Consider the following 24,164-nt stretch of genomic DNA (forward strand, 5'->3'; position numbering starts at 1 on the left):
ACATGTTCCTGATAGAACTCAGATGTGAGCCCGTCAGGGCCCGGAGCTTTGTTCTTAGGGAGGTCAGAAATAACCTGGACTATCTCGTTCAAAGTGAACAGAGCTTCAAGGCAGTCCCTGGTGTTCTGAGAGATAAGGGATATAGGAATGTTCTCCAGCAAGTCATCCAGGTCTTGGGCGGTGTGTTCGGGCTGGGGACCATATAGGTTGGCGTAAAAACTAGCGAAGGTGTCAAGGATGGCCTGGTCCGACCAATGTCTTACACCCTTTTCATCAATTATGCTGTCAATTCGGGTCCTGCCGCCCTCCACACGCACAAGCCTGGCCAGGGTTCAACCCGGTCTGTCACCCTCCCCATATCTGCGGGCAGCTACAGGGCGAGCAAAATATCGCACCTCACTTAAGGCGTGCGACTCAAATTGTTCCAGTTCTGTTCTAATCTTTGCTAGGATTGCTGGAGTCGGTTTGGAAACATACTCTTGTTGTAGGGTTTTGAGGTTGGCTTCAGAGTTGTTTAGGGCCTGCCTTATGGATTTGAGGACCCCGGCTTCCCTGGAGATACACATCCCCGTGATGTACACTTTAAATGCCTCCCAACGGATCCCTTCAGGTGTATCGGACGTGTTGCTAGTGTCGAAAAACGTTCTGACATCCGCAAGGATCTCAGCATTAAAAACGATATCAGATAGGGCTTCCGACTTGAAGTCGGGTCGGGTCAACAGTGTACTACCCAGTTGGATCTGCATCAGTACGGGGGAGTGATCAGAGAGCGTGCGTGTGAGGATCTTAACCTCCAAGACCCTGCCCACGCGGTCACCAGACAGGAGGAACAAATCTATTCTTGAGGAGCTGTCATGGACAGTTGAGTAGAATGTATAGTCTCTTTCATGGGGATGGAGTGTTCTCCATACGTCGTGTAAATTCATGGAGGTCATGTGTGTATGAAGTCGTTTGGCAGCTCGTGGTGTGGACCTACGAGTAGTGGTTGTTCTATCTAAAACAGTATCAAGTATGAGATTCATGTCCCCTGCCCATATAATGGGTATCCCCACGTATCTCCTAAGGATGGCAGTCACCGTGTCTATAAATTCAGGGGAGTCGGTGTTAGGCGTGTAAGAGTTTGCAAGCAAGCATTCTTCGTTGGCTAGAGTGCAATGTAGGATCACATATCTACCTTCTGCGTCAATGTGGGATGTGTGGAGTGTAAAGTTTACCGATTTGTGGATGAGAGTAAGGACCCCCCTGGCTTGAGTGGAGTATTGGGTATAGTACCTATTGGGGCCCCAAATTTGTGCGAGGTTAGAGGACAAGAGTTTCAGAGCATGTGTCTCCTGCAATAGAAGCACCTTGACCCCATGTCTTTGCCCGTATGCCGTGATCCTACAGGACTTCGTAAAGTTCGTCAGTCCCCGTATATTCCATGTCATTATTTTAATAGCCATGTAGGTACCTTATGGAACATCCCTGGTGTAGAGTCTGTCTCTTATTGCCCCAATATGCACTGCAGCGGCGTAAGAACGCCTCTTTGTAAAAACAGTCGCAACCAGCCTGCCATTTCGTGTATAACCTTTCCAAACTCACCCACCCCCCACCCTCACCCTCACCGCCCTGCAAAACCTAGCAGTGTAAAGGTACCCACCCGTAAAGCAACCAGCTGCGTGCCGACCCCAACTCGGCAACGCCTGAGAAAACACCCAACAGGGGCTTGAACACAAACACTTCCCCTAGGGGGCTTTGCAGTTGCAATGGGGGCTGCCGTTGCCGTCGGCCCACATAGGTTAATGCATTATTTGAATGATACATCATTAATTTTGTGGAACGGCTGAGAAAACTTAGGTTACGAAGCAAGGACACACATGTTCCAGAATAGCAATATCCTGGCTTGAACTACCTTAGCCAGAGTACAATAGTGCAACTTACCTCTGCGAAGTTAGGGCCCAGTGAATGGTGTTATAGTTAAGTGAACTCTGGTTGCTTCCCCCTCGAGGAGTCGAATGCTTGCTATGGTGATATCAGGCCAAGATATGCCGCTGCGGGACCACGAGGGGAAGTTCTGAGCCCAAAGAGGAAGCCAAAAGCCAGTTTACCATATCATCTGGGGCCCACCGAGGGAGCCCGAGAGTCCTGAGATCAGTCGTCGTCTATCTGTTCCTCAGGGGGGGGCCACCAGTGGGATCTGCGCCTCGATGGACTTGACAGCCTCGTCCAGGACCGTGAAAAAGTAGAGTTTGTTGCGATGGGTGAATTTCAAGCCAGCAGGGAAAAGCATTGCGTACTCGATGTTCCTATCTCTTAACATTTTCTTCACCCCCCCAAATTGTCTCCTCTCCGCCTGGACACCCACTGAAAAATCCAGGAATATCCTGATTTGTGAATCCAGCCTCAATTCCCCCTTCTCCCTGGCCAATCGGAGTATATGGTCTCTGTCTTTATAACTCAGTCATTTTGCAATTATTGGCGTAGGGATGTCTCCCGGTTTAGGCCGGGGTGCCAGGGAGTGGTGGGCCCTTTCCACTGTGAAGAAAGGGGAGAGCTCTGGGTTACCAAGGAGGTCTTTGATGAGTTGTTCGACTGCCAGTTCCATGCAACCCTTCAGTGCAGATTCGGGAACCCCCCACTATGTGAATATGATTTCTTCGGGACCTCGATTCGAGGTCATCGCACTTAGCTTTGACCTGTTTCATGTCACGGACAAGATCTGCGACTGTTTTGTAGGGTATGAACGTTGTCCTATAGTTCCTATTCTTTGCTCCCCTCAGTGATCCTGGCCCATTGTTGGTCGATTTTCGCTTTCAGGGAGGCTACATTTGCGTTAATATCGTCCAGCTTTTCATGAAAAGCAGCAAAGTTTTTTGCCATAGATTCCATTATCGCGGACAGGTCTGGTTGTGGGGGGACTGGCAGGTCCTCGTCCTTCTCCTGCGTCGCAGAGGACGACACCTGGTCCTCTCTAGGCGCCATCTTGGCGAACTTGTCCATGACGCCTACTTTGCCGTTAGCCCGCGCCTTGCCGGCTTCGCCGAAGTGGAGGATAGTGCCTGATCAGCTAGGGTCGATGGTGGCCCCGGGATGTCCCCCAGAAAGGAGGATGGCAGTAGGACGGTGGTTGCGGTGCGTGAGGAGCTCAAGAGCGGATGGCTTACTATTATCAAGCCAGGATGGAGGAGGCCCGTTAATAGCGAGGCAATGATGGCGGGCCAGTTGCGGCCGAGAGGAGCCGGGGGGATTAGTCGGGGAGGGCCGACAAGCCGTGTATGATAAGCGTCCCCCTGAAGTGTGCCCGGGTGCACAGGGCGCCGAGCCGCTGGTGAGACAAACGAGGTCCCCTACAGGCTAGGGAGCTAGGGAGGTATCGCCGCATGCAGCTGTGTACGTTGTTGGGTGGGGGGCCCAGCCTTCAACCACACTCTCCGGGGGCAGCAACAGTGCCGCATAGAGGCTCCAGCTCATGAGTATGCGGAGTCCTACAGGGCGACAGCCACGTGGAATAATACCACTCCAAGGGGGTGATGGGAAATCTTGTTCCTGGGAAGGGGGCCACAGGTGGTTGAGGTGCCGGGGGTAGAGAGAGCTGGAGAAGGGCAGGGCAAGCTCTCATGTAAACACATTGGATGAGATGTACATGGATGGGTGAGTGAGGGCCTGAGGAGGCTGGAGGAGAGAGTTGCATTTCAGCCCTAGGCACCCACCTCACAGCCTCCAGGGCGGCCGGACCCGTGTGCTCCAACGTAGGATAAACTCCCCAGGGGGCCGTACCACACTCCACAGGCCAGGCCCAACTCCGGGGCCAGTGCAGCGATGCGGGAGCAGCCGGCCAGCAGTCAGCACCACGTTCAGCGAGTTCAGCTGCAGTCCTGCGGTCAAGTGCTTCCCGGCCCAGGCGTGTGTGTAGGGCCGTGCCGGCTGGACCCCGATGGAGTCCGCAACTTGAAAGGGCCGCGGGGGTCAGCGAACGCCCCGCACGACCAGTGTTCACAAGGACGCTGCTGCCTATGGGGCGACGCCGGCGGCCCACCAGCGCCGCAACCCGGGGGCACAGTGCAGTTCAAGCGGCCCCCACTCCTCAGGACAGGGGGGCCGCGGTTATGTGTGGGCGCGGGGGGGCTCCAGCCCAGCCCACAGGAACAAAAGGCGATCGGGCAACCACACGCTCCCAGCAGCCGCCGGACCGGCAGCCCAGGCGCCGCAGCCCCCGGCCGCAGGCGGGCAATGCTGGTGTCCAAGCCCGCTCCTCATGGCACCAGCAGGGGATCGGGCAGCTGTCCCCCCAGCGATGGAGTAGCGCAGGGGCCCATGGGCGGCGGCACACCAGGAGCAGGCAGGGGAGCGCCCCCGGCAAAGGGGCATATCCAGGGCCGCGGGCAGCCACAATCAAGGTCTGTGAGGAGGCCGCAAGGCGCCGCGGGCCTCGATGTTCGTTGTGCCAGCCCTAGGCACCGATTTATCCTCAAAGTTTGGCCATTTAACCAGGAGGGTGTAGCAAGAAGGAACGTGGCAGTATCTCTAAGCAAAAGTGCGGATTGGCGCCAATATCCAACAGATTCTGGTGGGCAGAAACAGAGCTCACCAGCTAAGCAGCCATTTTCCTCGGCTGCTCAACAGCGCCCCCGAAGAGAAGAATTTCTTATGGGGTGTACAGTAAGGCAATGCACGAAGCTATTAGCCACACATGGTCATTTGAACTTTTCTGCTAGTGTAAATTATTTCAATATATATCGTTATGTGGGATCACCGCAGGTATCCTTTTTATTCAACTATTGCAGGGGTCTGCAACCTTTGGCTCGCCAGATGTTTTGGATTCCCATGATCCCTTGCAATTGACTGATGGCTACGGATGGGAGCTGTGGTGCAAACCTCTGGACAGCCAAAGGTTGCAGACCTCTCTCTTTTAATGGTGTGTACTCTATTCCCGGTCTTAGAACAGAAGAGCCCGAACTTCCAAATTATAGATTTTTAAAACATTTTTTTTTTAAAACAGAGGGGTAAGACACTTTTTGGGACCATAACCAATAATTTTTACTTATGATTTTACATTATTTTATTTGAAGTATTTTGCACATTGCCACACTAGGGTTTGATTTTATATGCAAAAGACATCTGTTACAATCGTTATGCATCACATTCTGAATGGTCCGTGGTATATAATGTAATACCACGTCAACATGGACATGAAGACTGCAAGAGGTGTAGCTAAAGTGAAACGCAAAAAGACAATCCAAGCATTTAAAGACTTTCTTACTGCCTATGGATATCATGGTCTGTTACATCTGCTTAACATTGCTATGAATTACACATAACACACGATTAAAAATCTTATTTAAAAAATATCCATTACCATTCATAAACACAATGGGTAGATCCAGACTGGTACTTCGAACCAATCCAAGCACGTGCCATGGATCAATCCCGCCATTGGGAAAGGCAATGCGCCTGCCCTGTATATCACAGCCACCATAATTCTCATTGGTTTGCTGGGCAGCATCCACAACCATTGTAAGATTAAATTCCGGACCGTATATATCAGTACACTGCTGGACATGATAGCTGCAAATAGTGGAAAAAAACGTTTTAATTCCAAATCGTGGACGAAGTAATTAAGTTACTGTTTCAAACATCCAACTACATCGAAACATGAATTCAAATACTATTAACACTATTGTATTTTGAAGTGAAAGAAATGCAATGGAAGGTGTGCCCTTGTTCGGGTGATACCCATTTAAATCATGGGTCATCCATGTGCTTTAATTTTGAGGAATTAATACAACAGAGCTGTCAAAAAAATCATATAACTGCAATTACCATTAGCAAGCTAGAATCACCAAACATAACGAGCTCTTAACCTCAAAGAGAAACTAACCATACTTTATGTAAGCCCAGATGCAAGGCAAGCTAATGAAGAATGTATGTTAAGGAACATGAACCAGTCAAACCAAAAACAGGTGTTAACCTTTAAAAGTATTGTGAATATTCTTGATGGAGATGGGAGGAATCATCTTGGGAGAAATGTCTCATGCCTGCGCCATGGGCGCATACATTGGCGATCAATGTGGACCTTATTTCCCATTTTCGAGATTTTGGTACTTTTCTATTTTTTCCGACAAACTTCAATTACCACAATGCACTTGGCTATAACCTTCTATTCCTGGCTATTCCTATTGGTCATCATCGGAACTACAATCCTCAGAAGGCCTAGGGATTTGCTCTGCTTCCACCAGCTCAGGAACAGAGAGGGAGGTGGCCGATTGTCTGCAGGTGTGCTTAGCCAGGTGCGACCAATTAGCCTGCCTCTGTGCTGGGCTGGGCAGTACAAAAGTTGCTGCCTGCAGGGGCTCAGTCTCTTGCATTAGGAGTCCTTCCAGCACCTTTTTGCTTCGAGCTACGTATCTTTGTATGCGGTTCCTCTGCATAGCAGCCGATCACGCTCCGCTGCTACCTTCCGTCCTTGCCTTCCAGGATCCAGCCTTGCAGCCGACCACGCTCCGCTGCTACCTTCCGTCCTTGCCTTCCAGGATCCAGCCTTGCAGCCGATCACGCTCCGCTGCTACCTTCCATCCTTGCCTTCCAGGCTCCAGCCAAGCAACCGATCACGCTCCGCTGCTATCTTCCGCCATTGCCTTCCAGGCTCCAGCCAAGCAGCCGATCACGCTCTGCTGCTACCTTCCGCCCTTGCCTTCCAGGATTCTGCCTTGCAGCCGATCACACTCCGCTGCTACCTTCCGCCATTGCCTCCCAGGCTCCTGCCTTACAGCAGATCACGCTCCACTGCCTTCAACCTACAGTCTTCGTCTGCTGGGCCTCCAGTCTAGCAGCCTTCTACAGTCCTCCTGCATCCTTCTACAGTCAGCGGCCATACTCCTCTGGGCTCACTCCTTGCTGCCTGGCCCTTCTGGGCTCCTTGCCGTGCAGCCTGCTTCACTCCACTGCCCTAAGTCCTATCCCTCGGGGCTTCCTTCCTTACAGCCCTTCTCCTTTTGGGCTTGCCCATTGCTTCCCTGCTTTTCTGAGTTTCTACCTTGTGCCCTACCGTCCTCTGCTATCCACATCAGTTTACCTTCATTATTTACTTTCAGTTATTACAGTTCCTCTGTTTCCTGACTGCTGCTCCCTTGCTTTCTTCCTTGTTTTCAACCCTCAGTTCTTTCTCCCTATCCAATCCTGTTATACGGCTTTCCCTTCATTTCCTTCTGCTAGTTTGCTATTCAACTTCTTTTTCCCTGGATTTATCTGTTAGTGTCTTCTCTGGTACTGTTTGTAGACCCCTTGTTCAGAGCTTGTCTGTTGGTTTCCATCAGGCAACCTCTGCCCCTTCCCTTGTCTAGTTTCTACGTTACAGACACCCAAAGCTGTTGTTCCAAGCCATGAGCAAACAGCGTGGGCCTCTGTTATAGCAAATTGTGCAGAAGGTCAGAGTTTTCCTAAGGTTTGTGGAATACTCTTTTCCTATATCTGCATACACCCCAGGAGGGAATCCATTCTGTACCTTTTTCCTTACTACACTTGCCTATTCTTCGTTCTCCTTTCTTTCAGCTGTGTGTGTACTTATCTGTCCACTTTACTTTGGCACAACCACCCAAACCCTTCCTGAGTGTCCTGTGCCACGCTTACTAGAGTGCCATCCTTGACAAAATGATAGCGGATAGACTGGAGAAAGAGCAGGCAATGAGTAGTGGGAGAAAAATCAGTGAGAGAAAGCAAGATACTACCTGTAGCTTAACCCATTCCAAGGAAATTACCAGTAATCATGACAGCAATTAAGAGATTTTATTTAAGTCACTGTAGCATTCCTTCATTTGCCATATTGCTCCAAAATCTCTGCAGAAACTATAATTCATCAAAACACTTGACCAGACAACACTGTCTGAGTCATCTGGTTAACCTATCCCTATACTGTCCATACCCAAGCTCTGCAAGCTTTCTCTTTCATGCCTTCTTTATTGCTTCTGACATCAAAAAAGCGGAAGCCATATTGTCAGGGTCCCAAAGCAGTACTGATTATGTACTGAATTGGGTGCAATCTTTTGAACAGTATATTTAATCAAGACGAATTTGGAACATCCTAGGTAATCGTCCACGAAAATACGTATAGCACAGGTGCTTTTGTACGTGAGCAGGGGTGAATATATTAGGAAATTGCATATGGAAAACTAGCTGGCTGAGACCTCGATGCTCCAATTGGTCTTTCTCCAAAGATCTGTTTTAACTGATTCTGCAGAAAAACAGTAACACCAGGTCATTCAATTGAGATACCTAGTAACAAGGTATATATCCACCAAAGAGAATAGTTTTTAATCACACAAAATCGCATGCTTAAAAAAAAGAAAAAACAAAGTTTTACTTTACAATTCTAACTAATAGAACAACTAACTCTCCCTTCACAAGAAATAACTCTTCCTTTGTTGTGGTCACACTAGCCCTGGATATTCAGTGGTGCGCCGCTTATCTAAAAGGGGTATTAAAAAGAACATCAACCTCTCCCAACACACTACACTGTGTCCAAAACCTACTCCCGAATAAGATTGAAGAAGCATAGCTACCCTACCCCAGTGGTGGCCCCTCCATTACGGTGCGACCCTATAATTTTATATGCACTGGAATGCTTGGTTGGTGGATTGGGACGACCAATGACCAAGGCGTGTTAAGAAAGGTTATGGTAAAAACAGTAAAGACAGCATTTCAGGAGGGATTTGTTCCATTTTATTCTACCCTTGCTGGAATATGCAGCAAAGAAAATCAAATTCACTTGCTAAAAACATGTTTTTCTCTTATCAGAGGCCACTGAGATTCTTAGTTTCCCATAAAGTTTTAAAAAGGATGTCCAACATGCATCTGTTTGATCGACTGGTTGAAGCGTTCATTGGAGGCTCCTGGTCAAGGAGGAAAAACTCTCCTGGTCAAGCATCAAGTACTGTAACTGGACCTTTGTAGTCCAAGGCATCATTCGCAAGCAAGGTAAAGACACACAAATCTGAATGTTCCCACTGTGTCAATAGGGGAATAATTAGAAGAGGTATCTTCGTAATGGATGACCTTGCCTCTCCTTGGGCTTACTGCATTATTTGCAAGTGTGACTCGCTGCAAATTCAAGACAATGTCTGGTACTGGAAAGGTCCAGTTACAGTACTAAATGCTGGACCAGGAGAGTTTTTCCTCCCGTGACCCAACACACACATCCGTCCTGATGAATGCAACATGAAGAAGATTTTATCCATGAACGCACATGGTCCCACAAAACGAGGAACACATTTGTTTAACAACCCTGGGATACAAATATATCTTGCGGATAGCCAACTTTCAGTTCAACCTCATTGTGGGACCACCGTCCTTCTCCGTTTGAATATTTCTTATAACTTAAGTTTTCTCAAATGTAGAATTACATTCTGTAATTGCTCTTCTAACCTTTGAATATGACCTAGTTAAAATGGAACATGGGTCAAATGCACTGTTGTATGGAATTTCTTCCACTCAGGAGGGTCTGCAATAACGTTTTAGCTCACTGCACTCTTAACAGAGGAGAAATATCAATTTGCATATCAGTCTTTGTCCCACCCACAAGGGCAGTGCAGCACTGAAATGCTAGGCAAATCTCACCTGAACAAGAGTACCATTGTAATGAAAAAGGGGCCCGTCAGAGCTCAGCAGGGCAGCTGGCGGGCCACGGGACCCAAAAGACTACAATGCCTATGATTATAACAGACAAGCCGCAATCTCAGAATGCTTGCTGAGTTGCCGCTAAGGTGGGGAAGTGGGCACGTCTCCTCCATACTCCCGTGCTGCACGCCCAAAATTACCAAGTGGCACGGGCCGGAACAGTGCAGGACGTTGTGCGAAGAGACCCGGGCTGAGGCAGTGAAACTTTGAAAGGCTGCCCCATGGGAGTATGGAGGAGACGCTGCCCACTTCCCCACCTTAGCGGCAGCTCAGCAAGCATTCTGAGATTGCGGCTTGCCCGCTCAACGCAGGTGCTACGTTTGCCTGGGGAGGTGCTGTCCAGCCCCCCTAGGTCTAAGTTAAGTCATTGCTATGAGTGGTTGTGAAGGGAGGGGGGGGGGGGCGAGGATAGGTGCGGAAGCGCTGCATGTGGGCAGAGTGTCATGGCAATACTACGAACGCTAATGAGCTTCAGCTGTGACAGTCTGGAATGCTTCCAGGAGCATCCTGGCCACAAACCTACGCTATGAGGGCATGTCATGTTGTCTGTTGCTGCTTTCTTGTGTGTGTAGTCTGGGAAGGCATATAAGCTTTGTGTTCCAACAAGGACATAGGTGGGTGTTTGCAAGCTCTGGGTGACAGCACTAAGGTTGAAGGGGAGGAGGGAGCACGCTGTCTAGAAACACCAAGGCTACCATATGAATTACGTTTCCTGTCTTATGTTGGTATAACGCCACGTGCTTATGTTTGTACTATTGCCATGTGCTTTTGTTTGTCACTATTCAAGCAAATGAAGGTCTAAAGGTGTAGGGTCTAGGAGGTAATCTTCTGAAGAAGGAAGATGTCAGGTTAATCAGGAGAAGGTTTGGCTGCAGGAGAGTATCCTACAAGGAGGAATGCGGCCCTCATTTTCCACATATGCTATATTAATGTGTGTTCTTTTCCCTCAAATCCCCTATACCTATCCATTTTCACAAACCCTGGCCGTCTTTCCGGTTACCCTAAACACCCCCTTCCCTATCCACAACTTATCCCTAACGCTCCCCCCCACTGGCTGCCTCAATGCTACCTGTTGATACTGAATCAGGAGCCTTTGCCAACCAAGGTGGGAGGGGTCAACTGCATTTGGCTTCCTTGGTCAGGAAGGAGTTGCATGATACCCCAGGGGTGTGACAACCATCAGCAACACTAGGCACGTGTTTCTGCCTAGTCGAGCCTCATCAGTGAGGTGAAACTGAGTGTCTCTAAGAATAGGTCGAAACACAGGTATGGGGTTGCTGATGGTGCTCTTGTTCAGAGGAGAATTGCCTAGCATTTCGGTGCTGGACTGATTTTAAGGGTGGGAAAAAGACCGATCTACAAATGGATATCTCTCCTCTGTGAAGGGTGCAGTGAGCTAAAACGTGGTTGTAGACTCTCCTGAGTGGAAGAAATTCCATAGAACAGTGTATTTGACCCATGTGCAGTCTCAGCAGAGGGGATCCCACACTGCTGTGTAACTTAAATATGATCTGGCTGTTGGAATCCCCAATGCTGTCACTATTTCAGTGAACATTTTAAGGTGAAACCCATTGTTTGCAAAAAAGGCATGCAACTGTTTGAACTTTGTATCAAATAATTATATGCAAATTCCGCTAATAGCAGCAACTTGAAACTTCATCAATAACACACCAGGAACACTGCTCCTTTCATTGGTAATCCTCTCTCTGTTTGTCAATCAGTCTTGGGATTGTAACTGGTGGACGTATTAGCAGAAATGTTCAAAGATTTACAATCTGGAAACAAAACAAAATAAACAGGTACCCCCCCCCCCCATCCTTTACAAGTCATTCTGATAACCCATGTAGTCTAAGTACTTTTTGTGCAGCTATTTTAGCCAGTGAGATGCTGTTGGTAGTATCTTTAATTTCTTTAAAGGAGCACCCTTAGTAAGTGAATCCACTACTAATAGCGTGGTGGACAATTCTGACTAGTTCTTCTACCACAAAATCCAAAGATATCATTTGCTAGCTGTGGTTATGTTAAAATGGATTTCTAAACTCTGCCCTGGTGGACAGATGTTTAGGAGGCCACCCTTGTTAGATGAAGATATCCAGACCAATTGAAGAAAGCTTGGAGAGCAGTCATGGCTAAATCGCAGGAGGAGTGAGGGTGATCAGGGGTCTCCAATGAGCACACACACAGTGAAAGACCAGGAATTACAATTACATACTATTTATTATAGGCCCAATGACCACACAATGAATAGCACCATCAGTCTTCAGAGATGGCGACACTCATTTTATAAATCCAACCCCAAGATGAATGGAGCCATGTGCTCAATGTTCAAAATGCAAGTAAAAGCACACAGTTGTGCGTAAAGTTGACAAAGTACTTCTTAGAGAGCAGGAAAAAGTTAGGGGAAGAATTCTGAAGGGGTGAAACTGGATCCAAAATTTAGAAGAGAATCTGCTACTATGAACAAAGCTGTTCCCGACTTTCGGGGGGAATTTAGAGAGCGAATACTATCTAAGCCAACAGAAAGGCCAAAAAGAACCTTCAATGCACAAATGTGGCTGGATGAACAAATGGTCACTGGTAAGTAACTTCGCTACTCATCGCCCTTACCTCCATTTTGGTCCAGACACGGCAGGTCTAGAGGTGGTTGTCAGAGGCATGATTTCCCACCCTTGGTTCGGCTTCCAGATGCACAGGCGCTGCGGTTGTGAATACAGGCCCGGTATGAGACATGAGCTATAACTCTCGATTCGGATGAAGAACGAAGAAAACACTGATGCAGCAAGTCTCGGGACACTGGAAGGAATGTGGAGAAACCAACTACAGGGACTGTCACTGTCGCACAGTGACACAGGGGCACCCAACGGTATGGCGCAACGACCAATCAGGCGACCCAAAGGTGCTGGAATGACGACATTAGACAGAACGGTGCTTTGTTGGATAAGCTGGGCTTCCCCAAAGTCTCAGGTCGAAACTCAAAACTGTGGTGCTCCTGCACGGCACATAAGAATTGAGCCGGACAGTCCACTGGATCGTCCAGGGACACTTCCGAACAGGCTCACTAGCAAGGTTACCAGGAGACGTCAAGAGTGATTCGTCCCACCACTCCAGAGGTTAGAAGCACCTTTACAGGTCTTCTGAGATCAGGCACAAAGCAGGGCTCAATTGGGACAACAGCAGGATTTAGGTGCCACCCCTCTTCGTGAGTCCGAGGATCCTCCTTTGTTCTGCTTGGCTCCTCAGTATACTTGGTTCCTTCTACAGGTCGGTTCTGACCTGTTGCTGATCTGCAGGAATGAATGCAGGACCCCTCCTCTCATCCACAGTCTAGTGAGTGCTTGCCCCCAGCCCACCAATGGGAAGATCTGCTCCATGCATGCACACCAGCAGTGGTACATTCAGGGCCCACTGGGGGTCTCATGCTCTTATGCACACCAGACACCCTGGCACCAGTAGTGTGGACTGGGACCAGACAGTGCAGCTTGTCAGACCCTCTGTTGGGTCCTCTGCCGGTTTCATGGTCCCTCACCGGTTTTGTTGCCGCTTCCTGACTTGGCTGTGTCATGGACAACCTGTCTGTGGTTACCAACACCCCTGCTGCACTTCTCTGGAGCCCTCCAACCCTCATTGGGTCTCCCGCCACTCCAGTACATTGGGGTGACAATTGGCAGCAAGGGAGCACATCCTTCCTTCAGCCCGGTACTCTCCAGCGGCTCTGCTTATTGCTCTGTGTACTCAGCAGCCCGACCTGGCTTCTCCTTCACTTTCTCGTTCCTCTCTCGCCTGCCATTGTTTCTCATCTTTAAAGGGACAAGTAGGCTGCACGTTACTATTGGCCATACTGTTAAACTTCACTGACTCTTCACTCCTCTTCTTCGTCCCAGTACTTAGAGCCTTGTGGGAATTGAAGTCCAAAGGATTACCACAATATTTGAAGTTCTGTTGTTGCATATTTGTTATCTATATGACCGTTATCACATTAGATGTTAAAGTAATTGTAGAGGGGTCATGTACATATGTGAAGAATAAAGTTCTGCTTAAGATGTTCAGCAGAAGTGGATTTTGGGACCTCATATTTAAAGGGTTCTGAATAATAACAGCATGCTATTAGAGATTCTGGGATTACAATCAAGGGAAGAAAACGGTCTACCCTGTCGGAGCCTTCACCTCCCCTCGACGGCCATCTCCTCCCATGTGATCCAACCTCAGAATACCACCCCCATTGACAGGATCATGCAGCAGCTGCCTTTCCCTGGCCACATGGGAGGAGACTTTAGGGTGGGGATCAGTTATGACACTGCAGAATTTATCACACAGAGAAGATTTGATTATTCAAAACTTTAAGGGGTCTTGTGGTGGCAATGTTTACAGTGTTCCCATTACCTTGACATCTACAATAACATATCAGCAGGCCTGCCAAAAGAGAAGAGAACAGTATCTAGCTCAAAGCAGTGGTGACTGTTCTTTCTTTGGAACCTCCTGTGAGAAATATAACTTATTAGGGGGTGCACAAGGTGGCATACCGATGTGCTATCTGGAATTTTTGTTTCGCTTCAAGAAGCATTGACACCGTCTCAGCGCCTCTTACTGCACCTTTTTGTCTTATGTTTGTGTGTTCTGCCAGCACTCTGAGGCCCACGGGTGAGTCAGCGCTTTATAAAAATTCTATAGAATAGAATAGAAACATGCACTCCAATGGATGCAAATGTTTTTGTAACTGCTTCGATTTCCTCTACTTGTGGCAACAATTCTATAATGTTCTCAAACCTGTGAGGGATTAAGATGGTTCAATTTTGTTCAAATTCCAAATTTAAGTTTACCATCCAGGTTCTTTCTGCTGGCCAAAACACATTACGTACTCCATCACTGGCCCGAAGTAAAAAGCGAGCATCTACTAAGAACAATGATACCATCTGTATAGAACCTGATCAGCTTGAAACAAGAAGAGTAGTAGCCCCTCCAAACTTTCCCAGGATATTTGATTCCACAGTAAAAGAAACTGACCTTTCACTAGCTTTCAGCAAAAACAAACAAGCACAGCTGTGGAGGCTGGATGGGCCATATTAACCATTCTGTGCTTAATCCAATCCCCAACTAGTTGACAACCAGGGTTTGTACCTGGGGCAATAGTCCGCCAATGAGCTGATCGTCCAGGAGGTTTCACCTCCCATACATCACAAAAGGTTACGCAGTGCCAGTTGCATTCTCCCCACCGCTGATGGACCAAGTATAATCCGATTGGTCAGGGTCCACACATCATCAACTCCGCCCTTGGCTTGAAAGGTGCACAGCAGCCTTCGACATCTCCAGCTGCTATAGTTACAAATCTTCCTCCAGGGCCAAAGATCTTCTGGGATATCGAAATATTCCCCATGCTCGTGCGACCAAGTCCGGTGTCTCATATTTTCAGATGTTGATGAGGGGACTGTTAAGGAAGGTTTGCACTCTGATGTTTTGTATGTGTGGAGTCAGAACTTGAGTAGTTGAGCTGATGGCAGGGACATCATTTGGGCGGTCGCAGCCGTGACCCCTGTGTTCTCCCTTGCTACCCCCGCAATCTCCCTTGCTACACATGTAAAAAGAAATTCTTTTTTTAAAACTAAAGCTTCTGGAGTAGTGGGGGCCCCCAGAGCACCAGCAGTGTGGGGGGGCCCCCACTACACCAGGTCTGGGGGTGCCCAGCGCAGTCTTCACCCATTAGGGTGAAGGCTGTGCAGCGCGAGAAGGAAGCGCTCAGTAGGGGTTGGAACTGACCGTAACATATAGCACGTGTCACATGCCAAGTTCAGCTCCAACCCCTTCTCCGGCTTCCTCGTAGCTAATATACAGGAAGCAGGAAGCTCTCCCAGCTTCCCGGTTTCCGTTTGTGAGCAGCACAGAGGAGCCAAGGGTGGCATGGAGTGACGGAAGTAAAACTGGAAAAACAGGTTTTTAATGGGCTGTGTATTTTGCATGTGTGAAGTGCATGTCAGATGTATGCTTGTGCTATGGGTCAGTGAGTGGTGGGTGAATGAGATGAAATGTGATATGGTGTGTTTGAATGTTCTGGGTGGGTGGGTGTGTGCCTGTGTAGATAATGCAGTCAGAGTGGATGTAAGAGAAGGTGTATGAGTGAGTGACTGGTGGGTGAATGAGTATGAATGTGATAGTGTTTGAATGTTCTTGTGTGCCTATGTAGAGAATGCAGTGAGTGGATGTAAGAGAAGGTGTACGACTATGCATGTGATAGTGTATTTCAATGTTCCGGGTGGGTACGTTTTTGTGTGAGTATGCAGTGTGAGGACGCAAGAGAAGGTGTATGGGTTTGTGAGAGATGGGCGAATGAGTAGGAATGTGATAGTGTGTGTGTGTGAATATTCTGGGTGGGTCGGTGCATTCCTGTGTGGAGAATGCAGTGCAAGTGGACGTGAGAGGTTTATGGGCGAGTGAGTAGGAATGTGTGTGTTTGAATGTTCTGGGTGGGTCAATGCATTCCTGTGTGGAGAATGCAGTGCAAGTGGATGTGAGAGGTTTATGGGTGAGTGAGTAGGAATGTGTGTGTGTAAGAATGTTCTGGGTGGGTGCATGCGTGTGTGTGTGTGTGTGTGTAAGAATGTTCTGGGTGGGTGCATGCGTGTGTGTGTAAAAATGTTCTGGTTGTGTATGCGTGTGTGTGTAAGAATGTTCTGGGTGGGTGCGTGTGTGTGTGTGTGTGTGTGTAAGACTGTTCTGGGTGGGTGCGTGTGTGTGTGTCTCTCTCCCTGGGACACTGGGGATCACTAGAGCATTTTTGACACATCCTTTATTGACACTGCACGTTTTACTGGTATTTTCAGGGAAAGTCAAGTTCATGTGTGTGATTACCTGGCTAGACTGGCATTTTAGAACAGCCAGTCTATCCATTGCTTTCTGTGGCATGACATTTGCTACTCGTTATCTTGATAAAGCAAGCATGAAAAGTAGTATTACCTCGCTAGACTGACATTTTGGTGTGGCAGCCTGTATATTTCTTACTGTAGCATGACTTTTTATTAACTGAGCATCTATGATGAAGCAAGGATGATCAGTGTTCTTATGGGTCTGGACAGGCTTACATTGGAACTAGTTTGGGCATGTTTTCTTATTGTGACATGTCAATTTTAATGGCAAACCAACCAGAGTATTTTCTTACATAGGAGTACTGGCATATATTGACAGAGCCAGCTTTGTGCCTAGTGCCAGTAATGATACAATAAAAAAACAGCTCAAAGCAAATATGATTATGTCCTTATATGGGAATATTAGCATATGTTGGTGGAGCCAGCATGGAAATGTATGGGCACAGACAGACTGAACATGTTTTTTATACTGACTTATATTGATGGGACCGGCATGACAATGCATTGGGAAATGCTCTTGTGCACTTTTGGTAACTTCCATCAATTGTACTTGTTTCCCCCCCATCAGTTACCCTACAAAACCGATTGCAAACTCTCTGGCCTTCTACTCAAATTTTCACAGAAAGTATGCTGTGTAATGCACCATTCTAACCCATTATTCAAAATATTTTCTCATGGGAGAGGGGAGAATCCTCCTGACCCCCTGAAAACTGTTTTCATTAGTTCGGGCCCCCTCGCTATGCTCCGTTGCAATCGCAGATTTGTGGCAAATATTTACACTCTTCACTAAAACAGCCCACCAGCCACCACTGGCATTTAAGCTTTGATTAAAAACATTTACTTCTTTCACTTGGAGTGGTGCATGCCCCTGCAGCGGCAAAGTTATCATGGACATTGCGCATTCGTGTTGGTCCGGACCGGCACGGGTGTGGCATGCCCTGTGCTTTGTTAAGAAGCTTGGAGGGGTACCTCAGCATGGCTCACAGGGGGGCCACAAAATGTTGTGCAATGCCACTTATTGGGCTCTGCGCCCCTTGAATGCATTCAAGTGTGATGTGAAGGGTTGAGAGGGGCCGCAAACTCGACCAGGACCCTTCTATGGTGCAACACTGTTTAATAAAATAAGCGTTGGACACAGTCTCAGAAGTGAGAGCCATGGCGTAACCGACTCCTCCCCACCCAAACTCCTTCTTGGAAAGGGCTTTGTTGAAGCTTCATTCACGGGCCGGTCCTGGGGGGGTTAATTGAATAATGCACCTCGCACACAGAGCTCTGAAAATCATAGGTGCATTGAGTCCCACTCTTGAGGGAAGTGCAGCTTCACCGCCTCCCCACACCTCACCCCCATTAAAAAAGATTGAAGAAGAGTCATATATCAAAGCCTAGGACATTAAGTGTTACGTTCGGCTCTGGGTTGTGGGGGACAACATGTGGTTGCTTGTCACATAACTTAAAGATAAATGCACAAAGAGACAAATGACCTCAGCGTGTACCTGCACAATAGATTTCTTCTATCGTAGTGGCAGCTGACTCATAGATACATTTATAACCTGGTATTTTGTCGATACTAAATCCTGGTCAATGATTTAATTTTCAAGCCTTGTTCGTGCAGCACTTTGCTCCTGGTTAAACAGACAGCGCACGCCTCCCAAGGTCAGTGCTTTTTTGGCTTGTTTAACATATCAATAGCACTTCTGTGTCCATTGATCTATAGATGTTTCATACACTTGTAGCCTGCGTTCGAGATTTCAGTTACACTGTTACAAGTACTGCATTATGTATGTTTTACATATGCACCATGGACACAGACCTCTCCCTCTCCAAGCACATCAACTGTGTCTCCAGAATCTGTTACTTTGACCCATGCATCCTAAAACAAATCTTTCCATACCTCACTTACCCTCAAAAGGTTTCTGCTATACTGGCCATTGTCATCTCCCACCTGGACTACGCAAACTCCCTCTATCTCAGTGTCACTGCATACCAGCTAAGGAAACTTCAATGTATCCAAAATGCAGCAGTGAGGTTGCTCCTCGCCCTCTCGCCCAAAGAACGCATCAAACCCCACTCAGAATCCTGCAGTGGCTCCCAGTTAGCCTAAGAGCAACCTTCAAAGCCATGTGCATCACACACCATCACTCGGGACAAGAGTTCATTCAGAAACAATTATCCACTACCAGCTCCACAGAAACCTCTGATCGGGCTCAGCTCTGCTCCTGGCTATAACACCACACAACTCCATTCGAGTTGGCAGTTCGTCTTTCTCTATTCTAGCGCCCACCATCTGGAACACTCTTCCGCTACACATTCGCCATACCGAAAACTACCCCTCCTTCAAAAAAGCACTCACAACCTGGCTCTTCACTGCTCAATCCTGAAAACCCCATTAACCCGAAGTATCAACTGTCTCCCCAGATGGGGCCGGCAGCGTTTGTGGTATCTTCTACCTTTTTCCGCTCTAAACACCTAACAGTGATGACTGTGTTTGCAACGGCCCAGACCTCACACACACTGATACACCCATCACGACCCTTTCTTCCCCCAAAGCGCCACATTCGCCGATGCACAGTATTCTCACAAGTAAGGTCACAGAATTCAGGAACAACTGCACCTGGCAAATGGACAAAAATGGGCTAATCGCAACAATAGTTGTAGAAGCACAGCGGTTGAGATAGAACCAACACCTCTTCCACCGCATTTGAACACCTAACCCACACAGATACATCTGACCTCCTGTCATGATTAGTTGGAACACAGATTGTTTGCAGCGCCAATTGTTTCTTTTACAGTCGCAAGAACCAATAGAAGAAGCCAAATACCTGAGCGGGTGATCTAACATCAAAGCGCCTCCAATTGAAGGCAATGGTATGCATAATACACATCAGTATAAAGCAAGAACGACAAAAAATTAGGTTGTGCTGTTCACAAATTCTCCACCTACCTACACTGGGCACGCTGAACACATAGCGAGTCACTAGCACGGATGCCACCCTCATTCTTGACCAAGCAACTACAACATTCAACCTACCCAGCTACCCAAGGATCGCCAGAACAAACTCCAAAGCTTCTCCCAAATATCAGCAGAGACATTCGTCAAGCTGGTAAGCAACAGCTGGATCCATGGATGCCTGCCCCCCAGATATACACAAATCAATTCTCACACAAGGAACACCTAGGAATACTATAGAAACCTTTTCAACCAATCACTTTTAACAGAGAAAGTACCAAGATCCTTCAAATTGGCATACATCAAGCTGCTCCTCAAGGACACAGCAGGAAAAGTGGAGGACCTCTCTAACTACAGGCCCATCTCAAACATCCTGTACCGAGCAAAACTACTAGGAACATACGTCTATAGAATAACACAAAAATTCATAGAAGTAGACCTACTGCTGGATCAAGCACAAGTAGGCTTCAGACCAATGAGAGGAACGGAAACAGCACTGCTCTCAATCTGGAACAATCTAAAGGCTAATGCAGACTCAGACAAAAGCATGGCCCTAATACTTTTGGATCTCTCTGCAGCATTTGACACAGTCAACCAGGACATCCTTATCGGGAGATAGGAAGAAATAGGAATCACTGACCAAGCCATACTTTGGATTGAATCCTTCCTAACAAACAGAACAGAAACTGTATGGCTCAAACCTTTCAAATCAACTCCAAGAGAATCCACCTGTGGAGTACCACAAGGATCCTGCCTATTGTAATTGTAATTGGTTGTTTATATTGCGCTTAATTCCCAGAGGTTTCTTTTTTTAAATATTTTTATTTTCAAAATTTCCAATTTCAAGATACAAGAACAACAACAAAGCAATATACATGTTCTTCTGTAATATCCTCACCAATCCTTCGGTTCCAATCCAATCTCAAAGCATCATTTGCTCTATAGTTCGACACAATTAGTCTATAAACATAGCTAACTAGGCCACAACCACTCACCCTTGGCTTCCAACCAAGCATATCTACATTGATTCCCTCTTCCATATTTACTACACCGACCACCTTCCTGATCTTCCGATAGTCTGCCAGACAAAAAGAAGGAATATCAAACTTCATCCGCATCTCCCTAGCCGTCGTCGAATTCTAACCATTGAAAAGGTCCCCAATCCACTGCACCCCAGCCAGGAACCAATCATGGCAGAAGAAAACTCTCCCTTCATGTTTAACACTTGGATTCAGCCAAACTGAAAAACTTGGATCTCTCAATGCATTGAAACCCAAACATTCAGTCAAGGCCAACCACAAATTCCGTAAACTCCTAGTCAAATGATTCTCCATCTTCGTTCTGCATGGCTTACTCGTTAATAGAGCCCTAGGCGATAATGGGCCTACATGGCTAGACTCAGCACACAACCAGTCCTCATGGTCTGCTTTAAAAAAGGCAAACAAAGTACGTGCCATAAAAGCCAGATGGTATGCTCTGAAATTTGGGACTCCCAGCCCACCTTTAGACAAAGGTAACTGTAATTTACTAATCTTCAGACGCAGTGGTTTATGATCCCACAAAAATGTTTGCATGAGTTTATCCAATTCACGCCAAAAATGTTTTTCAATATCCAATGGGATCATACCCAATACAAAGTTTACTCTAGGAGTCGACACCATCTTCGAAATGTTCACCTTCCCCCAAAGAGAAAGGTGTAATAGGTACCATCTCTCTAAATCCGATTTGAAGGTAGTGCATACCATATTCATATTCACTCACAAAATCAACAACATTAAGCAAAATCCAAACCCCCCCCAAGCACAACAATTTTTCAGCACACCACTTGAAACCTAACCGTGTAATTAAATGTTTGTCACACAACGGCACCAAGGGCAAAACTTCCGATTTCGCCCAATTGATCTTGTATCCAGAGCATCGATGAAAGACTTCCAAAATATTCATGAGTGCTGGCACTGATTCAGCCAGGTTCTTGAGGACCAATAAGTCATCAGCGTACAGCCAAACCTTTTGTTGCAATTCCCAACAATTAATGCCTTGTAGGTCGTCTTCAGATCTCAGTGTTATGGCCAAAGGTTCAATACCCAGGACAAATAATAAAAGGAGACAGCGGGCAACCTTGTTGCGTGCCACTTTCCAGTTCAAAAGGTTTTGACCTCTGACAATTAGTTTTAACATCTGCCGTGGGCTTGGTATATAGCAGTCTAATCCAGGAACAAAATTGATTCCCAAAACCCATCTTTTCCAGTACCTGAAACAGAAACTGCCAGTTGACTATCGAATGCCTTTTCGGCATCCTTTGAGAGGACAGCCGAGTCTTCTGACAGCTCTGATGCCTTAGCGATGGTGCACAGCAGTTTCTTCATGTTGCTGGACGTCGTTCTACCCTTAACAAAACCAGACTGATTCTGATCTATTAATTTCGGTAGAAGATTTTCTAGCCTTAACGCCAGAATCTTGGCCAGGATCTTATTGTCTACATTGATTAAACTAATAGGCCTGTAACTGGACGCCAACCTCTCATTCTTGTTTTTCTTTAGAAAGACAAGAAATCGTTGCATGCCTAGTTGTATCTGGAAGCAATCCTCTAGCCTTAGAGGTCTTATACATATCCGTTAACACCAATGCAGAATTAGGCAACCACCTATAAAACTCTACTGGCAGCCCATCAGGCCCTGGAGACCTACCAACATTTAGTTTTGATATTGCAATTTTGACTTCTTCTATCGTTATAGGCTCCTCCAACAATGTAGATTCCTCCTCTGAAATGACTGGGACAGGAATTCTCCCCAGAAAGTCTCCATTAGCCGCATCAATATGAGTTTCATTTTTGTACAAATGTTCATAAAACTCCTTGAACACTTCATTTATCCTCGCTGGTGAGAATGTAATCTGACCATTAGAGTCTGTAATCTATGTGATCGAACGCTCCGACTCTCTCATCCTCAATATATAAGCTAGCCAGCGATCACACTTCTCACCATATTCATAATAAGTGCACTTCTGCTGGAAATAACTCATGTCCACTCTATTTTATATTAATGTCTTCAATTCACTCTTCAATCGATTTATTTCAGGAAGCAGATCCATTTTTGCAGGATCTACCATCAGTTCACGTGACATATTTTTAATAGTTAGCTCTAATTCTTTTTGTCTATTGTCCCATTTTTTCCTTAAACCACTCGCCAGATTTATAAACATGCCCCGTACAGTGCATTTAAAGGCTTCCCAAACCATATCAGATTCAACCTCTCCATTACAATTTTCCTCGACAAAATAATCAATTTCCGATGAAAGCTTTTCCATCTCATCTACATTGTCCAGTAAGATGGTATTCAGTCTCCAAGTAATTTGTCTGCTCACAGTAAAATTCCACTTCAAATCCATAACCACATGAGCGTGATCAGTTAGCACAATATTTCCCAAACTACTTGTCTTATAATTTTGCAACATTTCTCCTGCCATCAACACCATGTCAATTCTCGAATATGTAGCATGCGCTTCAGAATAAAAACTGTATTCTCTCACTAACGGATTCTCAATTCTCCAACTGTCTTTCAGATTATGCTCCTCCATCAAATCCTTTAACGCCCTAGACTGCATATCCATCCTCCTGCAGTACCTAACACTACTCCTATCTAATGCATAGTCAATAACTGCGTTGAAGTCTCCCCCCAAGATTATGCTACTTGACTTAAGATCCTGGATCGTTTGAGCCACCTTTTTGAAAAAGGTACCGTCTGTGCATAAATATTACAGAAATTAACTTCTTTGCCCTGAATGTTTGTTAAAATAGCGACCATTCTTCCTTCCTCGTCACAGATTTCCTTGACAACCTTAATCGGGGCATGTTTCCTTATCAGAATTACAACACCCCTAGACCTCGATTCAAAAGAGGAACCATAAGCTCTCCCCACCCAACCATTTCTCAAACCATCCAAGTCTTCTTTAAAAAGATGTGTCTCCTGAAGAAAATAAATATCCCCTTTCAAGTCATTCAAATAAGACATTACTTTCCGTTTTTTCTGTACATTGTTTAGACCATTCACATTCCACGAGACAACTCACAGTTGATCACCCATTTTCCAATCCAGAAAGTCCAACCTCACCCAATCAAAGAAATGCCTTTTCAGCAGCCCCTGATTTGTGTTTGTGACCACGACCGTAAACCCTAACCCACCCCTCCTAAAACAGATGCAAAACAACAAGAACAGCGTACAAGATAAAATTCTCAAACACATTCCAGGTAGTCCAACGTCCTGGACTCCTCTCCTAAATAACTTGAACTCCCAATTAGTCATTCATATACAAAAATAACCAGCCAAACAACAATTAGAAAAATATTATCCAAGTCCGAAACCTATATCTTCCACAGCTACACCACAGTAAGTCTAGCACAATGTCAAGATCCACCATCCTACTCCCAACCAAAAACATATAATGAGCATCTCCATCCCAAGACTCGCTAATCTGCCAAAGCCCACATCCAAAATCCAGACTGTAAATCAGCTCATAGCAAGTAAAATTAAAAATTAAAATTGAAATAAAACAAACAGTAAAAACCTACAACTTCTGAACCTAGTTCCTAATACAAACGTGACCACACAGCATTAGGTCTATAAGCAATAGATAGCAATATATTCAAACATATTGCTCCAGACATATTTCGCTTTATTGCAAAACCAAGCCAACTTCTCCATCTCTAACTGAATAAC

General features: G+C 46.5%; 1 protein-coding gene across 9 annotated transcripts in view; it reads right to left on the reverse strand.

Moving 5' to 3' along the window:
• The window catches only part of LOC138491581 (putative serine protease K12H4.7), a 1,111,489-nt gene that overhangs the window by 144,727 nt on the left and 942,598 nt on the right, over window positions 1–24,164 (reverse strand). For 7 of the 9 annotated variants that reach the window (XM_069618167.1, XM_069618163.1, XM_069618161.1 and 4 more), the window contains one exon: window positions 5,336–5,544. The exons of the other annotated variants lie outside the window; for them this stretch is intronic. In XM_069618167.1, coding sequence (XP_069474268.1) covers window positions 5,339–5,544 — 206 coding nt within the window. In that variant the 3' untranslated portion in view covers window positions 5,336–5,338. The remainder of the gene's footprint in view (window positions 1–5,335; window positions 5,545–24,164) is intronic. 9 annotated transcript variants of the gene reach the window in all.

This window comes from Ambystoma mexicanum, chromosome 10, assembly GCF_040938575.1.
Source record: "Ambystoma mexicanum isolate Mex_15411 chromosome 10, UKY_AmexF1_1, whole genome shotgun sequence".
In the NCBI taxonomy this organism is placed as follows: Eukaryota; Metazoa; Chordata; class Amphibia; order Caudata; family Ambystomatidae; genus Ambystoma; species Ambystoma mexicanum.